Source organism: Artemia franciscana, chromosome 18, assembly GCF_032884065.1.
Source record: "Artemia franciscana chromosome 18, ASM3288406v1, whole genome shotgun sequence".
Classification (NCBI taxonomy): Eukaryota; Metazoa; Arthropoda; class Branchiopoda; order Anostraca; family Artemiidae; genus Artemia; species Artemia franciscana.
In genome coordinates, this window is record NC_088880.1 from 13,435,519 (window position 1) to 13,460,086 (window position 24,568).

General features: G+C 35.1%; 1 protein-coding gene across 1 annotated transcript in view; it reads right to left on the minus strand.

Annotated features, from left to right (window-relative positions):
- Positions 1 to 24,568, minus strand: part of LOC136038636 (phospholipase D1-like) — a gene marked incomplete in the record, with an annotated part of 372,020 nt that overhangs the window by 225,462 nt on the left and 121,990 nt on the right. The window contains 1 exon segment of the mRNA XM_065721881.1: positions 2,662 to 2,924. Within this exon segment, the coding sequence (XP_065577953.1) occupies positions 2,662 to 2,924 (263 nt within the window).

Here is a 24,568-nt window from a genome sequence, read left to right on the forward strand (position 1 = left end):
AATCACACCATCACATTCAGCGTATCAGGTAATCCTGTTGCGAAAGTTTCAAGCTCCTATCTACAAAATATCATACTTCGTATTTTTTGCCAGAAGACAGATCACGGGTACGTGTTTTTTGTTTTCCTTTTTTCTTTTTTTCCCAGGGGTCATCGTATCGACCAATTGGTCCTAGAATGTCGCAAGAGAGCTCATTCTAACGGAAATGAAAAGTTCTAGTGCCCTTCAAAGTGACCAAAATTGGAGGGCACCTAGGCCCCCTCCCACGCTCATTTTTTCCCAAAGTCAACGAATCAAAATTTTGAAATAGCCATTTTGTTCAGCATAGTCAAAAACCATAATAACTATGTCTTTGGGGATGACTTATTCCCCACAGTCCCCGGGAAAGAGGCTGCAAGTTACAAATTTTGACCAGTGTTTACATACAGTAATGGTTATTGGGAAGTGTACAGACGTTTTCAGGAGAATTTTTTTTGGTTTAAGGGGGGTTGAGAGGAGGGGGCTATGTGGGAGGATCTTTCCTTGGAAGAATATGCCATGGGCAAAGAGAAATTCAATGAAGGGGGCGCATGATTTTCTAGCATTACTATTAAAAAAAAAAACAATGAAAAAATAAACATGAAAAAGTGTTTTCTACTGAAAGTAACGAGCAATGTTAAAACTTAAAACAAACAGAGGTTATTCCGCATATGAGGGGTTCTTCTCCTCCTAAATACCTCGCTCTTTATGCTAAAGTAGTTTTAGTAATTTGAACTATTTATTCTACGGCCTTTCTGATTCAGTGGTCATTCTCAAAGAATTGGGACAAAACTTAAGCTTATTGTAAAGAGCGAGGTATTAAAGAGAGGACAAACCCCCTCATATACATAATAAAAATATAAGAATATAGAAGTTGGCTACGTCAGTTGATTCTTACGTTACGTATATTTTTTTACTAATAAAAACATTCGTTAAAAACTAAAAGTTCTAGTTGCCTTTTTAAGTAACCAAAAAGTTGGAGGGCAACTAGGCCTCCTCCCCCACCCCTTATTTTTCAAAATCATCTGATCAAAACTAATAAAAAGCCATCTAGCCAAAAAAAGAATTATTATGCAAATTTTATTTAAATAATTTATGTGCGGAGAGCCAAAATCAAACATGCATTAATTCAAAAACGTTCAAAAATTAAATATAAAAAACTAGTACTTTTTAACTGAAAGTAAGGAGCGACATTAAAATTTAAAACGAACAGAAATTACTCCATGTATGAAAGGGGCTGTTCCCTTCTCAACGCCCCGTTTCACAGTAAAAAACTTATAGCATAAAGAGCGGGGCGTTGAAAAGGGAACAGCCCCTTTCATACACGGAGTAATTACTGTTCGTCTTAAGTTTTAATGTCGCTCCTTACTTTCAGTTAAAAAAACTAGTTTTTTTTCTTTGATTTTCTTGTGAAGGACCCAAATTTATTTCAAATGCATCTGATGGACACAACTTAATTGGTCTCATTTAAAATTCAAAAAAGAAATAAAGTTTAAGTGTGCATAGGAATAGATGTCATCATGTTACAACTGATACTTTGCACAGCCAAATTCGTCTGAGATCAAGCATCCAGCTATGTTAAGCAACTTGATTTTTTTTATATTTATTAATTTAATACCAGCTTTGTTCCAATATGATCAATTTAAATCGTTTTTATTTTGATTATTCGTTTCCCTTTTTATATTATTCAGTTGTACATGTTAAGCTACCTGTCTAAGATAATGTGTAAAATTCTGTTTATTGAATTAGATGTGCGTTACGCAGCAAGTTTTAATACTGTATACGTGTAAATACTTGCTATAGAGGTTCAAGCTCACACAATGTCACTTAACATGCAATAGATAGCTTGGCGTAACAAGTTTTTTCATTGTCTATGTCATTAGCCAAGAAAATACTACCTTCTTAGTGAAAAATCCAGCTTAGGAGTTATCCTGCTGGATTGTTTGTACATGTAAGCTCTTTTAACGCTAGAACAATAAATTAATATCGTTCCAGCCCTTCACGTCACTTTCCACTACGGCAGAGATAATTAAAAGTACGACATATGCCATTTTGGTCAAAAATGAGTTATGCATGTATCGTGGGTAAACTTCACGAGGAATCGAATGGTACAGACAGAATTGCCCTATCTTGTGCCGTTACGAAGATAAAAAAGAGACACACGCTAGTTTTGACGGAAGAGGATTGTCTTATGGAGCTATAACACGGGGACCTGACATTTGTCTCCATTTTTGTCAAAAAAAAAGGAGACATACGTCAAAAACAGATTAACTTAGAATTCGCTCAGAATACTTTTGACAAAAGAGGATTATCTTACTCTATAGGATAAAGGAAACATACACCATAAAAGTGGAAATTTTCTTAATTTGCTCTGAAAGTTTCAATTTCATTTATACTACTGAAAACATCATAAAAAGTTGGTTTAGAAATGTTACCCTTATCTCCACTAGCATCCTTCAAAGTGACCACAGCCGACAAACTTTTTATGTTTTTTAGTTCTCCTGAATAGTTACAAAGATGGGTGTATGTCGCCTTTTAATTACCACAGCCGATTAAGCCCGATGGACAATCTTCTGTTCAGCATTTTCAGTGGTTGGCACTCTTAATTACGATCAACATAAACTAAAAAGCGAATGACCTTACCTGACGAATTTGCAACATTGTTTATTTCATCTAACCACTCTATCGCTAACCTTCTAGAGCCAGCTTTGAGACATATTTCTTTTGATAAATTTAACAGATAGAATTGTCTTTTACTTCCAATTTGGAACGTTTCAAATTCTTTTGTCATCAGCATTACATTCTTGAGCAGCCCAGAGGAAGGATCAATGTAACCAACCCACGTGTCTTTGATTAAGAGCCATTTTGTTCGCCACCTTGGAAAGCAATGGCAGCCTGGTAGACAACTGTGCAAAAAAGAAAGAATCAAAATAGAATTCATTTATCGACATGACAGATATTCCATATAACCTCATGTGAATCTCCCCATTCACTGAGCGTGACAACCATGTGGACAGCTATGTAAAAAGAAGTAAGAAATTTTTAAGATAGAAGCTTCACATCTACCCACGTGAACTGTAAACCTCATAATTTACGTGAACCAAATTGACAATTATGCATCCTATTTTTTATTTATTTTTCCGTTGGATATCACCGTAAGAAATGCAACAGCAAGGACATACCATTAAATTATATTATTGTGCAAGACTTGATTTTTTTTTTTTTCAAGATGATTTTTTCCAAATCTTCCTTTATTTCCTTGACCGCTAGGTTCTAGAAAAATTTTCCTCCCTAGAAAACTCAGACTGATTCCAATAGATTCTGTGACACTGCGAAGTTAGAAGTTACTGCAAATATAAAAAAAAAACATATTGTCCGCAAAAAACAACAAGATCATGGAATCACGAAGACCCACAAAAGGAGGTGAGTTGGGTCAGAACACACACTACCTCCTCCTCCTCCTCCCCCACTGGTTGAAATCACTACTAAAACATTCACTTCTGCACCAAGTCAGCCGAGACCAACATAGGTGTGCACGTTTCCCATCCATCTTGATCCATTCAAACTTGGCTCTTTACCTCCTCTACCCCCGAGATGTGCCAGTTTTCTTTAAATCCTTTCTTATGACCTCTTTCCACCCAATTAGGGATGACCTACCTTTTTTGGCCACAGATGGATGGCCTGAAGGCACGATTCTCTACAATCTGCAATCCTTCGTTTATAAAAATGGCCCAGCCATCTTAACCTTTCTTTCAGTACAACCCCAGAAAGCGGGATCGAACCATATTTCTCGTAAAAATTGATTGTTTGATTAAACCAACGACGTCAGTCAATCGTCGTTTGTCTGACGTCAGTCAAACGAGCATTGTCCCCTAGATTTGGAAAAATATATTATGTCCCACCCCTATATTTTCGTTAAATGGCGCCCCTGAAACGACGCTGTCTTTTCATAGTTAAAAAAAAAATAATCATATTTCATTCTGTCCCTGAAATGAAAACCATTATATACATATACAAAGCCTAGCTTTAAGGCTTAAAACAAAACAATTTCCTTCTAAATCTTTCAACATCTAGAAATTAATTTCAGACTAGCAATGTCTCTGAAGATATTAATAGTTATTAAACCTTCACTAACCATACATCTTCAAATATATCCATTATTGCACAACACAATATTGTTAAAAGACTGAGTTTTTTCATAGATTCGAAAAACATTCCTTTATTTCATTCTCCTCTATAATAAGAAACAATTACATACATCAAAGCCTAGCTTTCCAACTTAAAGCAATATAATCCCCTTTTAGCCCTTTCAACATCTGGAAATTAATTTCAGAGAAGCAATGGCTCTAAAGATATTAATACTTATGAAACCTGCACAAGTAGAGTTATTTCAAGGCACATATATTTCCCATAGTGAAGGATGATTTTGAAACGGTTTTGCTTATCGTAAATATTTGAGTTACAACCATTTCTCTATATTCTAGAAAAAGTTCCACGCAATTTAATCAGACTTCAAAAACTAGTTGGAGTATTATTGGATGGCTGGATTCTTTTTGCCAACATAAGAGAATTCAACATATTCAGACAAAAAAAGTGTTCCCGTGAGAGGACGGTGCCAGACAGCTATCAAAGGAAAGGATAATCCTGGTCATACAATTTAGAGATTGAAAGTCGTTCGTGCTCGATCCCGCTCACTGCATTTCTCCTGGATAATCTATTTCAGTGGCGTGGACAAGACATGCAGATAAGGTGGGGTCATCGAGCGAGACTATACCACACAAAGTTCCAAAGATTATTATAACTGTGCCTATAATTTATTTCAATATACTAATAAATTGCCATTGTTTTCTTATATATCCCCAGTCCTTCCCCTATCTCTCCCCCAAAAACCAATTAATTCACAAAAAATGTTACGCATTTTATCGCGTTTGAAAATGTCCTAAAGACAAGCAAAGATATTAGAACTAGAATAGCTTTTTCCACGTACCTCACAAGTAGCTAGGAGGATGGGATGGAGAAAGAGTGTTGACTAGTGTGTTACCCTAAGATGCCGAGCACGTTTGGACCCACTCGGTTAATGTTTCATAAATAGCGGCTGTGGTTGTTTGGGTATCCTTGAGATGCACACGGACTGTTCTGCCTAAGATAACATTACTAAGTTGTGCGAAAAAGGGTAGGTGAAACGCCTCTAATTCAGCCGAGACAACTCGATCTAATTCCATCTGTCAATTTAATTCAGTGTAACCAAAGGCCAAAGTTGAAAGCTTTTTCAAACGAACTTTTCCTTCATTTCCTCTTCAAAACTCGATTAGGAAACATTAGACACCTTTGAAAGGTGATCCATGATAGAAAGAAACTGTTTATTTCAGTTTTCAATGCCAAACAATTGCGGAAGCGATATTTACTCTCATTTGAGAAAAAGGTCATATTCTGGGAATCGTAGAAATTTTAAAAAACTGTGTTCTATTAGAGTATCATAGGAGGCACCATAGCGCTACCTTAACTAAAGAGCGAATCAACTTCTATGTATTATTACTATTCTTTCCCTTTTCTGCAGGCCACTTCGTATGCAAGGAGTGGCCGTAAAAACTTCGAAGAGGGCTTTTTTTATTCGAAATTGGATGTTCTAGTCTCCTTTTTGAGAGACGAAAGTGATTGGAGGGCAACAAACCCCATAACACACGCCCATTTCAGCTACCCAGCCCCCTCAACCATACAGACATCAACCCAAAATTTCGTGACAATCATTTTGCTCACAATAGTCAAAAGGTACAATAACGATGCCTCAGGGGGTCACTTGATCCCCGCAGCCAATAGGGCAGGGGCTGTAAATTATGTGAGTTGGTTATTGTTTGCATACATGCTTTATTATTGGGAGGGGAAGAGGCACGTTTGATCTTGGGTGTCCGAAAAGGCAAAGGATGTTAAGTTTAAACTTTCAGGGAATAACGATAAGGGTTTTCAACTAAATCAAAACACACTATGCGCACCCAGGTTGCAAAAAAGGCGATATTGCAGATATTGCAGAAAATATCTGCAATATCTCAGGAACAGTTGAAGGTACAAAGTTGAAACCTTTTGGGCATGTTGAGGGAATGCTGGAAAAAACCAAAAAGACTCTACTTCTGTCTAGATTGTCAACAGCGTATCAGCGTATCTGCAATATCTCAGGACTGGCTACGGGTATTACGGTAAAACTTTCAGGACACTGTGTAGGGGATGTTGAATTAAATAAAAAGATAGGATGTTGAGCTAAATAGAAAGAAACTATGTGCATCCCGGTTGTGAAAGAACAATTCTGCAATATCTCAGGAATAGCTAAGGGCATTAATTGAAACTTTCGGGGCATGCTGAGGAGGAGACGGCGAATTGATCACAAGACAATATATGCATTCAAGTCATCAAAAGGGCGTGTCTGTAATATCTCAGAAACGGCTAAGGGTATCAGGTTGAACTTTCAAGATACGTTGACGAGGATTCGACTAAATCAAGGCACTATTTGCATCAATGTTGTCAAAAGAGCGCATCTGCAATATCTCAGGAACAATTAAGGGTAATAATTTTAAATTTTAGAGGACGTTGGGGGATGTTGAACTACATAAAAAAAAAACTATGTGCATTCAGATAGTCGAAAGTGCGAACCAACTATATACCAGGAACCCCTAAGGGTATCAATTTGTTTTAAGGTGTTAAGGGTATTAACTTAAAGGGTATTAAGCTGTTAAGCTGTTAAATTATGTTGTTTATAGTTGTTAAATTAATTGTAAGTCCTCCTAGGGCAAAAACTGGTGAAAAATTCAAAAGCCCTTCTTTGAACTTGTCCCGAAGGACGTCATTTGCTTGCAACTCAATGACCTCCATCTGCAGTTATTCTGAGCAACTGGCTACATCTACTTCAAATGTAATTTTAAATAGTCTCACTTCTTCTGCCTTTGAATTCAAGTCAGAAATCCACTCCTAAACTGCATCTGGATGTTTTTGATGATCTCGAGTGCTCACTCAGATGTTGCTTCAGCTATGAAGACCTGAGTAATACTGAAAGTGCGTCAAGTTTTTCACCTGTACTTATTCCAAAAACCAGACAAGTTTAGACCCGAAGCCCTTTAGGTGAGTGTATATATTAGAAACTAGATTTTTCTCTCCTTGCCTTTTTAGGTTCAGAAATATTAAGTGACCAGTAATGTCTGCAGCAAATGCCAATTTCCATACGGACTTTTCATCGGACAGTAATGGTTGTGACTTGTCTTTGCTTTTTAGGAAGTCATGTATTTCTTTTCTTAATTCAAACACTCTACTCAAACCATTTGCACAACTTGGCCGTCTTATTGCTGTTTAATATAGTAGATCTTAAGATTATGTGTCTATATCTTTCAACATATCTCTGAACTGTTTATGGTTGAACCCACGTGACCTTATTAAATTCACATTTTCACCAAAGGATTCAGTAAGCCTCCAATTCCACCAAGCTTGCCGCTGAATAATACAGTGCAACATTAGTTATGCAATGTGTTTCTCATTACACATCTGCTTCACTTGTCCAACCAAGCCTTTCCTTATGCCAATCATGTTCTTTCCTCCATTAACAGCCAAGCAACTGAAGTTAGTCCAGTCTAAGTTATATTCAACAAATGTTTTTTTTTTTTTTTCAATTCATGGAATGTATCCTCTCCAGCAGCTTTGCTACACATGCTATGTGGGGAAGCCAACTCTTCCATTAGACGGTGCTATATCATTCCATTGAGTTTGAATATTCAATAAAATGATGTAGCACCACCTTTTTCTGGGATTAAAAGGTTTAAGGGGTCACATGAGAGGGCCTCACGGGCCACATCTGGCTCGCCGGCCGTAGTTTGGAGACCCAAGAACCCTATAGCAATATCTAGTTCCTTTATATTGGATTTGAATTATTTTATTTAGTGTCGATATAGCTCTTTACTTTTCTTTGAAAACTTCTTTCAGGAAGTTTTTTTTGCACTAATATCAATCAAAACAGAATCAAAGTAATAATAAATCACTGGTACCACACCCTAAAATTTTTTACTGTGAGTTTTCCTTTCGTTGTAGAAGCAGGGAAACTTTTCTGATATTGAAGCTATAAGAAAAATAAAGTAAGCAGTAATGAAAACGACATATTTCTGAAAGAAAAATTGGTTTATTAAAATGAGTCCTTTTTAATGACAAGAAAAAAAATTATTTTGAAAACATGTTGTACCCCCTAGTATAAGAGAGCCTTGATGAGGATTTTGACGACATTCACGTTAAATTCCAGACTTCTCAGGCCTGCAGTGAAGGAAGTTGATAATAGTTCGAAAATGTCAGAGGACTAATGTCAGCTTTCTCTGATGAACTTACAGCTTACAATGAGACAATTCCTTCCAACAGTCTGCTTTAATAAACGACATGATCAAAACAATTTACACCCCTCCCAAATTCCTGACAGACGTAAGATCAGGGCTGGAACTTAGAGAGGCACAACTAAGGCACTAGATCTTACTCCTAGCCAAGTTTGAATTCAATCCAACAGCTCGTTATGGTAGACATTAAGGCGACAAGACATTGGGAGCCCCCTCCCTCCAAAAAGGTCAAATCAAGTATGATCCCACATAAAACTCAACTAAGACGCTTTATCTTACTTCCCACAACATTCCCATCTGAGATTTTGCAATTCAGGAACAAAACAAGTTCAACAAATGACGACTTTTTCAGAGTATTAAGTGGTGATAAGATTTTAGGAAGGCCCCCTGTTAGATGAATAGATTAGGAATAGACCAAAAAAGACACAACTTTAAAACTAGTGGGCAACTAGAATTTAGTGTCTCATTTCAGGTCTCAAAGAGATAATTTTATGTTTTACACAACCCCACGAGTTAAGTAATCCTTAAGAGGTTTGCTTTCAGAATTAGCAAACTACTTTTTTTTGGTTTCTTTGCATGATGTTTAGTAGGCTATAAATGAAAGATTTGTTTTAGAAAGGTACTAGAAATTTTACGAGTTTGCCACGAACTTTTCCTCACTGCTTCATAATCTCTATATTTCAAAAAAAAAATATATTTATTTCTCACGTGTGCATACCACTGATCACCAGGAAAAAAAAACAATCTACGAAAGCAATGGTGTTGTTCCATACCATAGTGAGTTACGCCCGGTGGAGAAGTTAGCTGAAAAGCTATAAACAAATTTCAGCAAACATACCCAAATAAATGACACATCGCCCCTCCCAAGCCTTAAATGGGTGTATCTGACACTCCAGTAATCTTTAACATGAGCATAAGTAAGAGTTTAAAGCCTTTCGCAGAAATAAATTCTATTCCAGGGTGTTAATAGCCTAAGAAAAGAAGACGTCATGTGCTTTTGACCTAATGCTGTTTGTATTACAACACATTCTATAACATATTACCAATTATATCTAACTCCTATTAGTAGTTTAGTTCACACGTTTACGATAAGAACTATTTAATTAAAAAAGAAAGAAAAAAAAGATACGAAAATTAGTTTAATGCAAGTATGAGATTCGGCAACGTAAAAGTCAAGATCGAATTAGGTCGCCTTTAAATCCAGACTAATATATCTCCTAACATCTTCTGGTTTCTAATATCATTCCGCTTTTGGAAATTATTTATCCCTACATCAAAGGCTTTAGAAGGTTCAAAATTAAATTGGACAGTAGAGAGGTTCAAATACAACACAGAAAAGTGAAAATAAATGTTAACAGTGTCCGGAAAAAATACATATTGAAATAGAAAATGAAAACAAATGCGATTCTATTGTCGCCCCTTTAACTTGCAATTGGTATATAATTATAACGTTCTCAAGTAATCAAAATTGATGAGCTTACTATTACTATGTTTTTCAATGAAGAAAGAAACTAGATTTAATTAAAGAAAGAAACAACTTGTGCTACTAGATCTTAGAAAATATCATACGTTCACAATGTCTTTTAACTATCTTATAACTATAATGAAGATCTTTCACGTCTTGTTAATAACTAAATTACCAAAAAGTCTTGCGTAATTTTACTGTGCTTCTAGTGTGAAGATGAGGGGGAAGGGTCAAACCCCTTTAGTAAGATCTTTGAAATCAATCTGAACTCCCGATAAGGCTTTAGCTTCAATACTCTATTGGATAAAACGTGGTTAAGTTAAAGAAATAAGCTGGATTAAAACTTTATTTCAACTTGCTTCAAATGTTGATAAAATTACAGCAAAATTATATGCATAAAACTTGCTTCATAGTTGTTAACTGACTTTTAAGAAACAATGTATGCAATTCAAATGCATATTCTTCTTTTTTAGTATTTGACTTTAGTAGGGAAGCAGAAGCTCTCATTTAAACAAGAAGTAACCAAAATTAGCAATCTGATGTTCATATTAAATCAAGGCAGTGCTTAAAACTTTTAAAACATTTTAAACAAAATTTTAAAACATTAAAGTTGACTATTTAAAATGACTGTTACTAAATACAGCTATTTAATATTATTGTTTTGCAGTGTTGCATTTATAACAATACAATGTCAACTCGTATATAAAATTACTAATATAAATTACGTTAGGAAAGCTGGTAAGACGAGTTGGATAACTATGTAAAAGCATCCATCATGGCGGGGTTTAACATGAATTAAAAGGGGATGGAGACATATTAAAATACCGTTTGGTGTCTAGTAATACAAGGTCAAAACTCATGAACAGAAAGCACCATAGTGTTCCCAATTTTCATGTTCAGAGGGACAGATCTATGCACCGCTACCTCTTTCTAAAAAAAGGAATAATAAATATGAAAATTTAGCGAATTCAAGGAAAAAATATACTTTATTGCATTCTTATTTTTGCTTAAAATCCCGTTTGGTGTCTAGGAATACAAGGTCAAAAATCAGGAACAGAAAGCACCATAGTGTTCCTCATTTTCATGTTCAGAGCGACAGATTTATGTACCGCTACCTCTTTTTTTAAAAAAAAAAGGAATAATAAATATGAAAATTTAGCGAGTTCAACGTAAAAAATATACTTTATTCTATTCATATTTTCGCTTAAAATCCCGTTTGGTGCCAATTAATACAAGGTCAAAAATCATGAACAGAAACCACCATAGTGTTCCCCATTTTCATGTTCAGAGCGACAGATCTATGTACCGCTACTTCTTTCTAAAAAAAGGGATAATACATATGAAAATTTAGCGAATTCAAGGAAAAAATATACTTTATTCTATTCTTATTTTTGCTTAAAATCCCGTTTCGCGTCTACCAATACAAGGTCAGAAATCATGAACAGAAAACATCATAGTACTCCCCATTTTCATGTTCAGAGCGACAGATCTATGTACCGCTACCTATTTCTAAAAAAGGAATAATAAATATTGAAAATTTAGCGAATTCAAGGTAAAAATATACTTCATTCTATTCTTGTTGTCGCTTAAAATTTTGTTTGGTGTCTAGTAATACAAGGTCAAAAATCATGAACAGAAAGCACCATAGTGTTCCCCATTTTCATTTTCATTTTCTATGTACCGTTACCTCTTTCTAAAAAAAGGAATAATAAATATGAAAATTTTGGCGAATTGAAGGTAAAAATATACTTTATTCTATTCTTATTTTCGCTTAAAATCTTGTTTGGTGTCTAGTAATACAAGGTCAAAAATCATGAGCAGAAAGCACCATAGTGTTTCTGATACCTCTTTCTAAAAACAAGGAATAATAAATATGAAAATTTAGCGAATTCGAGGTAAAAATATACTTTATTCTATTCTTGTTTTCATCCACTTCTCAGGCCTGGATTTATTCCGCCTTATTAAGATTCTAGCTCACATGAGAGAAGATTCCGAAGGCAGAAAATCCCTTTGAGTTAAGATGCACCCATCTTTTCTCCTTAATTTATATAAGCTGATGCTAATACACATACAAAGGATTTTTTGTAAAGGAAATGAATTTATGCAAGTTAATTAAAAAAAAGTAAAAAAGAAGAGATTTGTTATAGTAGTAAGACAAAGCAATTTGTTAAAATGCGAAAAGTATTCTGAGCACAACTAGAAGACATGATACGGGCAGTGACCCGCGTTGCAAAAGCTTTGAAATAATCTGTACTAGTTTTTCAATTAAATTGTACCGCCAGAGATTCATTTGTACCATCCAAACAGCAGGTTACAAATTTACCACAAAAAGAAGAAATTTTCGATAATCTCAAGCTTGGAAAAGATATCTGAGCCAAAAAGGAGCAAGCAAACCTTTTTTTGTTGGTATGGTCCTCAACAAGTTCGCTTCCAGGATGTTTATTATTATTGGTGTTATGGTTTTTTTTTATTTGAATAAATTGAATTGAATTGAATTGAAACCAAAATGTGCCGCAAAACTTTATTGTACCATAAATTTCCAAATGTACCGCATCGTACTAGGACCTGTAAATTGCACCAAAAACGGCACAATTGTACCACGTTGGAACTCTGAAAGACACGTCTAAAGTGTTTGAAACTTGATTGTACCAAAAATTTCCAAATGTGCCGCATCGTACTAAGACCTGTAAATTGAACCAAAAACGGCACAATTGTACCGTGTTGGAACTCTGAAAGACACGTCTAAAGCGTTTGAATCTTAATTACTTTTCATCTCTGTGTTAATATTAATTTTTCATATGACCTACTTAATCTTAACAGCTTCTTCTTCTAATGAATATGCTAGTAAACACTCAAACCACCTATCTATTGTCAAGTCCCTAATTAGAGAATCTTAATGATATCTTTCTATTTACATGTCTTTCTATAATTAAAAATGAGGTCTCTGACTTACAAACTTTTCGATCTCCTTCACTTTTAATATAGCTATCGACGTGTTCGCTTTCTCAGCGACTATATGCAGAATCAGTCAAGCAAAGGCAAAAGTATATATTTTGCATTTTGACAGTCTGATAATTGAGTTGTACATTTGGAAATATAAACAAATGGAACTAATTATAAATAAGTAAAACAGAGCCTTATACAAAAACATTCAATTTAAAAGGGGTCAAAAGATATTTTATTCGTTTATCGGTGCTTGAAAATTTAAAACAATTCAATAAAACTAAAACATAAGGCTCGGAAACACAGCTTGAGCGAGCCAAATATTTAAATGTTAGACTTTAACATAGAAGAAGAAAGCATCAACATTTAAAGAACACTTAAAGAAAGAAACACCTAATACGAGACGAAGAGGAAATGAATAGAAATGAATTGAACACTTTATAATAAACAATTACAATGAATGATGGAAAAGAATTTAAAAGATTTAACAGAATCAGGCAGATGATTTCAAGCGAAAATGCTTTGTTGGATGGGACTGCACTCTTTTTTCGCGTGTCTAAAATTTTAGCTGTGGAATTGATATATTGATTTGAGTGACGGAGAGAGCGTAGACTGAAGTAGCGATACAAGGTATTTGGATAGTGTTTGTAGAGACTGAATGCGCGAGCCAGAGATTGTTCAATTGAAATACTTGCGAGGGGCTGTAGTAACCTGCAACAGAGCACTGATCTGCAGATGGATATAGCCAGAATAAGTGGCTCTGTTCTGGTCGGTTTTAAGTGGCTTCAGATGTGACCAAAATTGTTTCCCCAAACAGAATAACAGCGAGATAGTTAAGAAACAAAGGCGTGGACTGTAAAGCCTGGTCGTCTGATGATTTCATAAGGGTGTTGACCGCTGAGGGTTGGCGAGAAATAATGGATTTCAAGTGCTTAATTTGCGGTTGAATCAAGTGCTCAAGTGCTTAATGTCCTGCAATGAATAAAAGAGTGCAGCCTTTTTAGTGTTCACGGTCAGGTGGTTTTAACGATGCCACAACTGGACCGTACTGAGAACATCCTAGGCCTCAGTAACGAAAGTATCAGAACTATTGGAAGAAATAAATAAGTTAAAATCGTCAGCGACTAGGACTTGATGGGCATGGTCATAGGTGGCGCCTATAAGATCATCTATGTATAGGATATAGAGTAGCTGCCCAAGCACTTAATCTTGCAAAACTCCACGATTAACAGGCAGTTGTACTAAATGAGCTTCATCGACAAACTAACGTCTTCCAGCACAATATGACTGAAACTATTCGTGAGTGTGCTAGAACAATTCATAATAATGAAGTTTACAGAAGAATTTTGTGACTGATCTTGTCAAAAGCCTTGGTGAAGTCGAAGAAAATACCTATAGCATCATTAGTCATTTCGTGATTCGTCATGATGAACTCAACAGAGTACGTTCAAGCGTGTGCAATGGAAGGATCTCGACGAAATTCAGATTATTGACAGAATAACTTATCTAAAGACTCAAGAAAGTTACAAAATTGGTTACAGATCATACACTTCAGGATCTTTGAGACTGGGCGAGAAGATTGAAATAGCTCAGTAATTACAGATGCAAGAGCTATCTTCTTTTTTAAGCAATGGTAAGACCTTTGCTTTTTCAAAGGCGAATGGGAAAATACCAGAAGCGGTGAATCAATAGTAAATACGAAACAGAAGAGACCAAATATGGGCAGATCACACAGATTTACACTGAAGTTCTTCTTTAAAAGTTTATTTTGTCGTCCACAGTCATTATAGTCTTCTTGTTTTTCCTATCTTTTTTCTTTTCTTTTATGGAAAAATTCGATGTGGAAAAAAGCGTGGTACGGAACTTTAATTCTGGTGAAACCAGGGTTTCTCAACCTTAGTCTGTCCAAGGTAGCGTTTAAGGTCGTATCCAAGGAAGAGGTTGGGGGTTTTGAACTCCCCACCCAGAAATTTTTGTTCGACTCGTAAAAAAATCACAAAAATGTATATAAACATGTTCTTGATGCGTTTCTTAAAGTTTTTCTAGGTAAAACACCCCCGAAAAAAGAGCTCTACTAAATCATCCCTTTTCTGTTAAACAATTGTTTAATCATACTCTAACAAACCCCGAACAAAACACGACAGGAGCTAAAGACTAAATTTTAACAAGTAATTATACAGCTAAATTAAACTTTAATTTAGTAAAGTTTAATATGTTCGAGCAGTTTAGACCACTGATCTATCCCCCTTGAAAATAAAAAATATCCTGAAAACCTTTTGCTCCAGAGATGGATTATGAGAGGGGTCATCGCCATTTTTGTACTGAAGATAACCCTGAGAATAGTATACAGAACAATTAAGAACAAGGACTGAATTTAAAAAAAAAAATTAATGAAAATAAAGAGTCATGCTAGAACATGAAATGTTCGGAGATTGATACCCTCCTTTTATCCCTAATTTAGTAAATACTCAAAAGAAATCAATGAGCTAACTTATTTTAAAGATTATATTGAGGAGAAGTTTTTAGCATGGAGGTCTTTTGAAAAGAAGAAGCCCCCAGATCTAAAGTGCTAAAATAAAAAATGGCAATAAAATGATAGACGTGAGAGATATGGTGTGTCAAATCGGAATTATTCAGATGATACAGTAGAAAAAAGATGAGCCTTTTTAATGTCCGTACATCTTTTCAGTTTTGTTGTTGTGTGTGTTTTTTTTTTTTTTTTTGGTAAATTATTTTGTGTGTTTTTTTTTTTTTTTTTTGGTAAATTTACAGTTGGCTATATAATTTAGCTAAGATCAAAGTGAAAACGTCGTTTGATGTTTTTTATGCTCATAATTCAATAGTCACTTCTGGGACTAATTGCATCTTGTGCCCTTAAAGAGGCCCCAAAGGTATTTTATATGGATTATGAAAGAGCATAAGAAAATCATCAAAGGACGTTTTCACTGTCATCCTAGCTAAACTATATAGCCCATTGCAATTTTACCATTAACTTTGCCCCCCCCCCTAAAGTGTGCAAATATATATACTGAATTGGAATAAACCCTGAACTGTCGACAGCAAAGATGAATCGAAAAACTCAGCGCTATTTTCAGTTGACGGCAGCTAAAAAAGGCACACTTCAATTAAAACGGTAGGAAAACGGTTTATATTTGAGTGGCCTAATAAATGAGATTTTTGAATTGTTATCAATAAGTATTTTTGGAATATATTACTCTTGAACAACTTATTTATAAACTAGTTATATGTTTTTAACCATTTTCAATACTTTAACTAGTATCGATAACTTCTCTGTGTGGTTACAAAAATGAAATACTTTTGGAACCCCTTTAAAGGCTCAAGATGCAATTAGTCCCAGAAGTAATTATTGAATTATGTAAGAACTAAAAAAAAAGACTTCAAACGACGTTTTCACTTTCATTCTAGCTAAATTATACAACCAACTGAAAATTTACCTTTTATTTAAGTTTTTGGTGTTATCTTATTGGTTGGGAAAAAAACATTACGTTTAAAGCTGAAGCCAACTGGACTTTTACTCGAATGAATTTCTTTATTTTTCTGGCTTTTAATTCATTGGAAGGAAAACAATTGTGACTAAATTTGGAAAATATTATTGGAAATATTTGTTGTTTTTTTCTATACCACTGAGTAATATTTATTTATTACATGTACTTTAAAAGATAGACAAAGCGCTAATTTTTTTAACGCTTTTTTTTGGAGGGGAAGGGGTGCGTTTTTAGTTTATGAACTGACTCATTTTATCCTATCTTTAACTCTTATGGTGGTAATTAGAACCGGACAAGGTTTCATTACGGAGAAAAGACGCCTCAGAACAGGAAAACCACTTTTTTTTTGTTTTCTTAGATTCATGAACCGAAAAGCTGGTGAACCTGATAATATGCTACATCTGGCAATATTGGTTTAATACCTTTCACTTGAGTAATTATGAGCAATCTATGGAACTATTCATATTACAACTTTAGAATTTTGTATTCAGTCAGCATGCACGCCGTATATTAGTTCGATAAGCGAAAATTTTCGGTAGTATTTTCGGGTATCGCGGGACAATTATTTCAAATCATAGAAGCAATTGGCCCTGCTTTGAAATTGATAGGTAAGTAGTTATTGTCAAGGAAATCCCCCTTAAAAAAAGTAACATAAAGAGCTCTTAAAGTCTAGGCCCTAGCAGGCTTTCAAGCTTCAAAGTCAGGATTTCAATAAAAATGAAACTCAGTAGCCTACTAGGATCTGGACCACAAGTGTCAGCGTTCAAAATTATTTAAGGAAATTCTCCTTGGTTGAAGTTGCAGCCGTTTCAAAGTTCCAGGAGCTATGGGCACTTTTAAGCAGAAGTTAGGTGACACAATGGAATGGTCTACACCACCTGCCTTTGTTCCAACATACTTGTCACATAAGTTCCTTAACTACTTGTCACAAGTACTTGCTCAAAATTCAAAGGAGAAGCATAAACCTCTAAAAATCATCATTTTTAATTGTAATTGCCACAATATACTAATCCATAAATTTCAAGTCACTCGGTGAAGAAAAAACCTTTCTACCTTCCTGCTGACAAGTTGGCCGTGGGTGTGGTGAGGGAAGGCCATTGTCTCGCTTTTTATAACATGTCACATACATTTAAAATCTTTACTTTATTCTGGGTGAAAAATGATGCCAGGCGTCTAATCTTCCGTTAAGAGTCGGTGGGGGCAAGGCAGGAGGGACCTTGGCCATCTTGACAGATTTGTGGCTCGTTGCAAAAGCCAACTAAATTCAAGCTAAGGAATTTCACAGCCACGACACACGTTGTACCGACATACAAAACAGCTAAATACATACGGTGGAATTCTGCAGTAATCCTGTGAACTGGCACAGTGTAACCATCAGATAAATTCCGATAGGGTGCGAAACGAGCTAACTTTAGCAGTTCAGACGACCAACTTGCAGCAAAATAAGCTAAAAAATACAGCTGAAAAATGGCAATGGGAAATTGCAATCCTGACTCAATGGCAAAACGAACTTAGTCCGAGCCCTGTCCAGAAAAAGGCTAATTCCTAAGTGTGGGAGTGCGAAAGACTAACTCTATGAAAAAACAACCCAAATCCAATCTGCTGCAATTGAAAACATTATTGTAAATTGATCCAGTCCAACTGCAACCTTAGTACTGATTGGTGAAAACACGACCGAATTTTGCACTCAGTGTATAAACAAGCAAAGTACATGCAGAGGACGTTTCCCAGCATTATATTGAACTGACTTGAAACAAAAATGAACCAAATCCTGAAGCTTTATAGAGACAAGCAAGGTCAAGTAAGAAATTTCACTACATTACCACGGAATGATCCAGGACAAAAATAAGCACGTTCCTGAACTGGTGATACACAATCAAAAGTCCAAGCATTTTATTTCGCAGCATATTAGCAGATTGAATCAGATGAAAACTGACTCTAGACAATAATGAGCTAAGTCTTGACTTGGTACGAAAACGATCGACACCCCGATTGGAAATCTTAATAACATACTCAATTCCGCGTAAGACTTGAATTCAGACCTAAAATTTTTATTTGTAAATAAAAAGTTAAAATATATTCTAAACTTCCTACAATTAACATGAGTTAAAGCCACATTACTTTTCTTATTAAATTGTTTTTGGAAACGGTTTTTATTAATCGCTTAAAAATGTCATCTTATTTTAATTTAGAGCCTAACTTTTTCCCGTGATTTAAAGCTTTCATTACAGACTCATTACCACTTCGATTTGTCGAAGTGGCATCACATCGATTAGCCAAAATCGATGGATGGAAACTTCATTTACCATGCTTTGCTTTTTTTTTGTTTTTTCGTCAATAAGAAACAGAAGACATTCAAAGCTTTATTCAAAGATTCCAATATGCTTTTGGAACAGAACTTTATAAAATAACTTGATAGAACCGTATAAAACTTTATTCAACACATTCAAAATCCGAATTGCAGACTTTCAACTTTGAAGGACTCCAGCTCATTCCATATTACTTCTTTTTTTTAACTTTATCTGAATAATTGGCAGGCCTTTTCAGAGTTCAGTAACTTTCAAGCCTTAAGAGTGACAAACCTGGGAAAATCCTAGTAAAATCATCTTAGTCGAGCTAAATAATCCAGGGTAATCAGAATAGAACTTCTGGAACTCTCTTATTTCAGAGAATAAAACCATTTTCAGAAATTTCACTAGAATGTAAATTAAACATCGATTTAACTGAATAAAATCCATTTAAGAAAATTGGAGTGGTGAAAATCGTGTAGCTAAATATTTATTCAGAAATTACTGTTGGAAGTGAGAAATGTTGGAATACTGTGGGAATACCAGTCGCAAGTGCTTTTTTGTATCTTTCTTCGAGCGGGTACTTGCATATTAGTTAAATGTATTTGATTTATAAATAAAGTGAACTGAACTAAAGTTAACTAAACTGGAATCTCAAATATTATGATACCCACAACTAAGAGGCTTACCTGAAACTTTTTTCAACAAAGATTTAGAAAACAAGACGTTCCACGAATATACCTACATCCACTACTCAGGTTTGCATGAGACAAAGAATGTTTCAGTACAGCCCAAACAGTCCAACCCCAGCTGATTAAAAATAAAAATCTTTCCTTTTTTCCTCCTTTTTTCTACAGTTTATGGAGCTTTATGGCAACTTTTGAGAGTTTCCTTAGACTCTGGCACCCCCGTACTATACGGCCCGTGTATATTCTACTTTGCGTATTTAGATGTTATCTTTTAAATAGAACCCTCGTGGTTATAAAAGTGTAACAAAAATTATACATCCTATTTTGAAATGGTGCCAAATTATTCAGTTAACCACCATAATTTTTACTGGTTTTCTTGTTTTTTGAATCCTTCAGCAAAAATGTTTCTTTGAAAAGCTTAAAGACCGTAAAAACCGTAAAAAGACCGTAAAAGACCATTAAAGGCCGTAAAAGCTTAAAGACCGGTGCGTTACAAATTATTTTCACTAAATATTAATTCAATTCAATTCGTTTATTAACAAAAAAAAAACAATTCACACACTATAAACTAACTACACCCTAAGAGAGCACTGCCCGTAACGGGTGACAATATTCATTCAATCATCAAGAATAGAAATATAAGGTAAGAAGAGAAAAGAAGAAGAAGGGAAAAGAAAAGAAAACAAACGTAAATTAATAAAACAAAACATAAAGAACTATCGGTAAAAGAAATTAGGATCTAATTCAATGTTTTCCATTAAGAAGCTTTTAATCTTACTTTTGAACTCTGGTAGGCTATTAGCATTTCTCTAGGCTATTAGTAAATTTAATTGAAAAACCAGATGACGTTAGACGTCTCGTTTCTGTAACTAGTTGCGATGCATGCCGAGTATCATGTTGGTGAATTTGATCATTTCTTCGAAAAACTGACATAAACGACTCAGGTGCGGTATTTGTGCTTACTTTATATAAAGTTTCGGCAATCTTTTTCCTCGAAGTCGAGCCACATTTAATATCTTAAGTCTTATTAAAAACGCCTTCACACTCTGACGAGGCTCAAGCTCGCAAATTGCACGTATAGCTTTATTCTGAAGAATTTGAACTTGCTTCCATTCTGACTTATAATTTGAAGCCCAAATGCTTATTCCATATGAAAGATATGAGTGGAATAGACTAAAATATAGGATCAGTAATATTTTATGGGAAAAAATAAATTTCAGTCTATGGAGAATACCAACAGCTCTTGACAGCTTCATACAAAGGAATTTAATGCGGATTGCCCAATCCAGCTTTTCATCAATTATTATACCTAAATATTTAATGTGGTCAACTCTTTCAATTTTTTCGTGGTCTGCCGTATTTATCTTGCTATCGTAAACTGGATCATTTCCATGTTTAAAAATGATACACTTCGTCTTTTTTGTATTAAGGGAAAGCAACCGCTCTTAAAAGAATTCGGTTGCTGCCTGGAGGCAAACTTCAGCGTTTGTAATTAGTTGCTCACGGTTTTTATGTACTGTGTCGTCGCAAAATTTATTATATATGCAAAGGGGATATCAGCTGAAAGTTCATTCACATAAATTAAAAAAAAAAGTAATGGTCCAAGAACTGATCCCTGGGGCACCCCACAAGTTACATCGAATGAATCTGATAAGATACCATTAGCAAGTATTTTACAACGTCTATTTGTTAAATATGACCGAATCCATTCAAGAACCGTCGACTTTATCCCATATCCTTCTAATGTTTCAAGAAGGATGTCAAAATCGACGCAATCAAAAGCTTTTGTTAAATCTAGAAAAATCGCCAGAGAATATAAACCATCATCTTGCGCCGATTTTATATTCATTATAAGATCCGTAATTGCGAGTTCAGTGGATCTGTTTTTTCCGAAATCCATATTGTTTATCAGAAAGAATTTTTGTTAGCTTCAAAGTATTCATATAGTCTTTTTGCAGCAAGCTTTTCATATATTTTCAAAAAAATTGGAAGTAAGCTAATTGGTCGATAGTTATCAATTACTGTTGGATCTCCTCCTTTAAAAAGTGGAATTAATTTGAATTCTTTTAGTTTGGTAGGGAAAATAACTTCGTCAAGGCTTCTGTTTATAAGGACCGTAAGAGGCTCAATGGTTGCTGGTTGTACTTTTCGTATTAGTTGCAAAGAAAGCCCATATAGGCCCGTTGACCTTGTCCCTTTAATTTCACAAATGCATTTTTTACTTCATCACATGTAACAGACGGAAATTTTTGCATTTCTGTCATTGTCTCTTGTTTCTTTAGTTTTGGAGGGGTTACCTGTGTCATTAGTTTTCTTTTTGATTTTACATTCGACAATTTATCTTTTATTTTTTGTCCCACATTTACAAAAAATGAACCAAGAAGACTTGAAATTTCTTCCGGTGATTTTATTGATTCTTTTTCACTTACTAGTTCTTTTATATGATGTATTTTTTCTTACTTATTTGGATCAATGACCGAATTAATTATTTGCCAGGTTTTCCTTGGGTTCCCAATTGCATTTTTAAAACTCTTTTAAAAATATATTTCCTTTGCATTTCTTTTCAGCTGGTTTAACTTATTTCTATGTTCTTTAAACTGGTGAAAATTCTCTTCAGACGGATCATTTAAATATTGTTTATAGAGTTTTGCGGTTGTTAACAGAAACGAGAAGTCCCCGTGTCATCCATGGTTTTCTGGGCAAATGCTTATGCTTTGGCTCCTTCAGCACAGGACAGTGGTAATTATAACTGCTAGTAATTAAATCAATAAATACCGAATACGCTGAATCTGAATCAACGTGGGCTTGAAAAAAAATATCCTTCTGGTCTGTCTGATTCCCACTGAATACAATTTAAGCTTAGTACCAGATCTGCAATATTTTTTTCTGATTCATCTCGCCGATTAAGCCTGTAATTCGGTTGACTTTATCTTACTTTTATCCGTCACTATATCAGGGAAAGTAGCAAAATGATCTGATGTTTCAAATAATAGCACTTATACGAACTTTCTAACAATATTTTGGCGAGATACAAATATATTATCAATCCGAGTCGCGGACGTTGGAGTTACCCTTGTGGGTATTCAGACTATAGGCAGGTAACCATATGACATACAGTTTTGAAGAAATAACAGATTTGTGTTATTTTTTAACGATAGTAGATCCATATTAAAATCCCCAAGCATTATTACCGAGTACTGATGACACTTCAACTTTGACAAAAGCTTTTCTAGTTCATCCATAAATATTTCCGTCTCACCTGACGGGCTATGATATACCAACACCATTAGAATTTCCTGATGATTTAATTTTACCTTGAGACAGAATTACTCAAATATTCCTTCAACACGAACATTAAAATCAGGTATTAGCGAATAATCAAGTCCTTGTCGCACATAATACGCTAGACCACCTTTCCTTAGCTTTTCACGGTTTAATACTTCTAACGAGAAACCTGTAATATCAAGTATTTTCTTATCCATACTCTCTGTAATGAACGTTTCTGTCAGCGCTAGAACATCAAATTGATTATTTCTACTAACAACTTCAGATATTTCATCATATGCTGTCTGTAATGACTGACAATTTAAGTGACCAACCCTTAAGTCCAACTTATTTACCTTTTTCGAGCACTCACTTACATATCTGCATGATATAATATCTACCAATAATTCACTCTGTTCTTTGACATCTCCACCTAGCGTTGTGTTTATCAGAGAATCTAGGCACAGAGGATTTTTTTCAAACTGTTCTAGTCGATTCATCTGTATAACGCACTAAATGAACTAATTAATTAATCACTGACACAATGCAATTACTCCCTGTCTTGTTACATTACTGGTTGAGAGGGATCGGGCGATGCGATTATGTCATCGACATTCGTAATTCGCTTTGTAGTTGACCCTATTTTGGCCATGATTTTTCCGTCAACTGTCCAAACATTCCGATTTCCAACTTTGTCTTTAGTAGCATTGAGGAGGTCTAGCCTCGCTTTAGTCAAAGACTCAGAAATGAAGAGACCTGTTCCTTTTATTTTTTTTTCTTTCACCCAGTACTGTTTTTGCCAACAAAACTGTTCTGAAGCTCTCCTCAAAAGATGCCCCTCTCTCCTTTGTCTCGTTGCCAATCTTTCGAACATCACTTATATCGGCTATGCTGAGGTCACTAATTTCCAGCTTTTTTTTCTAATGTTCAACAGATTTGATGACACAGTTTGTGAGGCGGAAACCTCTTTCACGCCATGTATGACCAGCTTTGTTGCCTTCGCTTCCTGTTTCAAAGAGTCAATCTCACACCATAGCGAATTGACTGACTTTTCATAGGTCGAAATCATTTTTTCAATTCGCAGTAATGACTTATGGTATAGTTCAAACTTTATGTCGTATTCGATCTTCAAACTGTCGTGGACAGCTTGAGTGATTTTTTCAATCTGAGAAGTCGTAATTCCTGGCATACTGTCCTTTAATTTTTCTACTTGTTTTGTGATTTCAGCAGAAACCGTTGTGCTAATATTGGCTTGATCGGACGCTATCTTGAGCGCTATTTGATCAAGCGATTCTCGAAGCGAAGTTGCGTTACTCGAGATAGTTCCACCAAGATCCGGATTTTGAAGCATTTCTTTTAGTGCTTTTGCCACTGCGGGCCTTTTGTCGGTTTTGGCCACTTCATAACCAGCATCGTATTCCATTAGGGACCCAGCAGTAACAATTGCGAGTTCGTTTTTACCTCCGTAGCAGAGTACTTGGTACTTAACTTGACCGTCCTTAATTGGTATAACTTTTATTATCTTCACGGGCCAGCTTTTGTAGTGTGTAAATCTGCAAAACACTGTTTCACCAATTGTAAACATCCTTTCCATCAGTGGGCGGGGACAGAAACTATCACTGAATATATCTCGATACTCAAAGTTTGATTATAGTCCAAAAATACGGTAAATGACTTATCTTATTCGAGGTCTTTAATTAATTCAATATATAATCCTTTTTCCACCACTGGTTCAGATTCAGTTTCTAATTAATTCAGAAAACAGTTGATTTCATACCTATCGAATGATAGATAAAGAATGTACACAAAAGTAATTATTTAAATAGTTTTGTTTTCCAGAAACAAGATCCTGGGGTTAATCAAGAGGTGTTATCATGGGGTTAATCATAGGGGGGTCATGGGGTGTTAATCTTATTAGACTTTAACAGTCATGGTTCCAAAAACCATTGTAACAGCATTAAAGTATGAGCATTTAAATGTACATTTAAGCACTCTTTAGAGCACTTATACACTTAATTGATTTCTTTTTTGCTGAAGTATT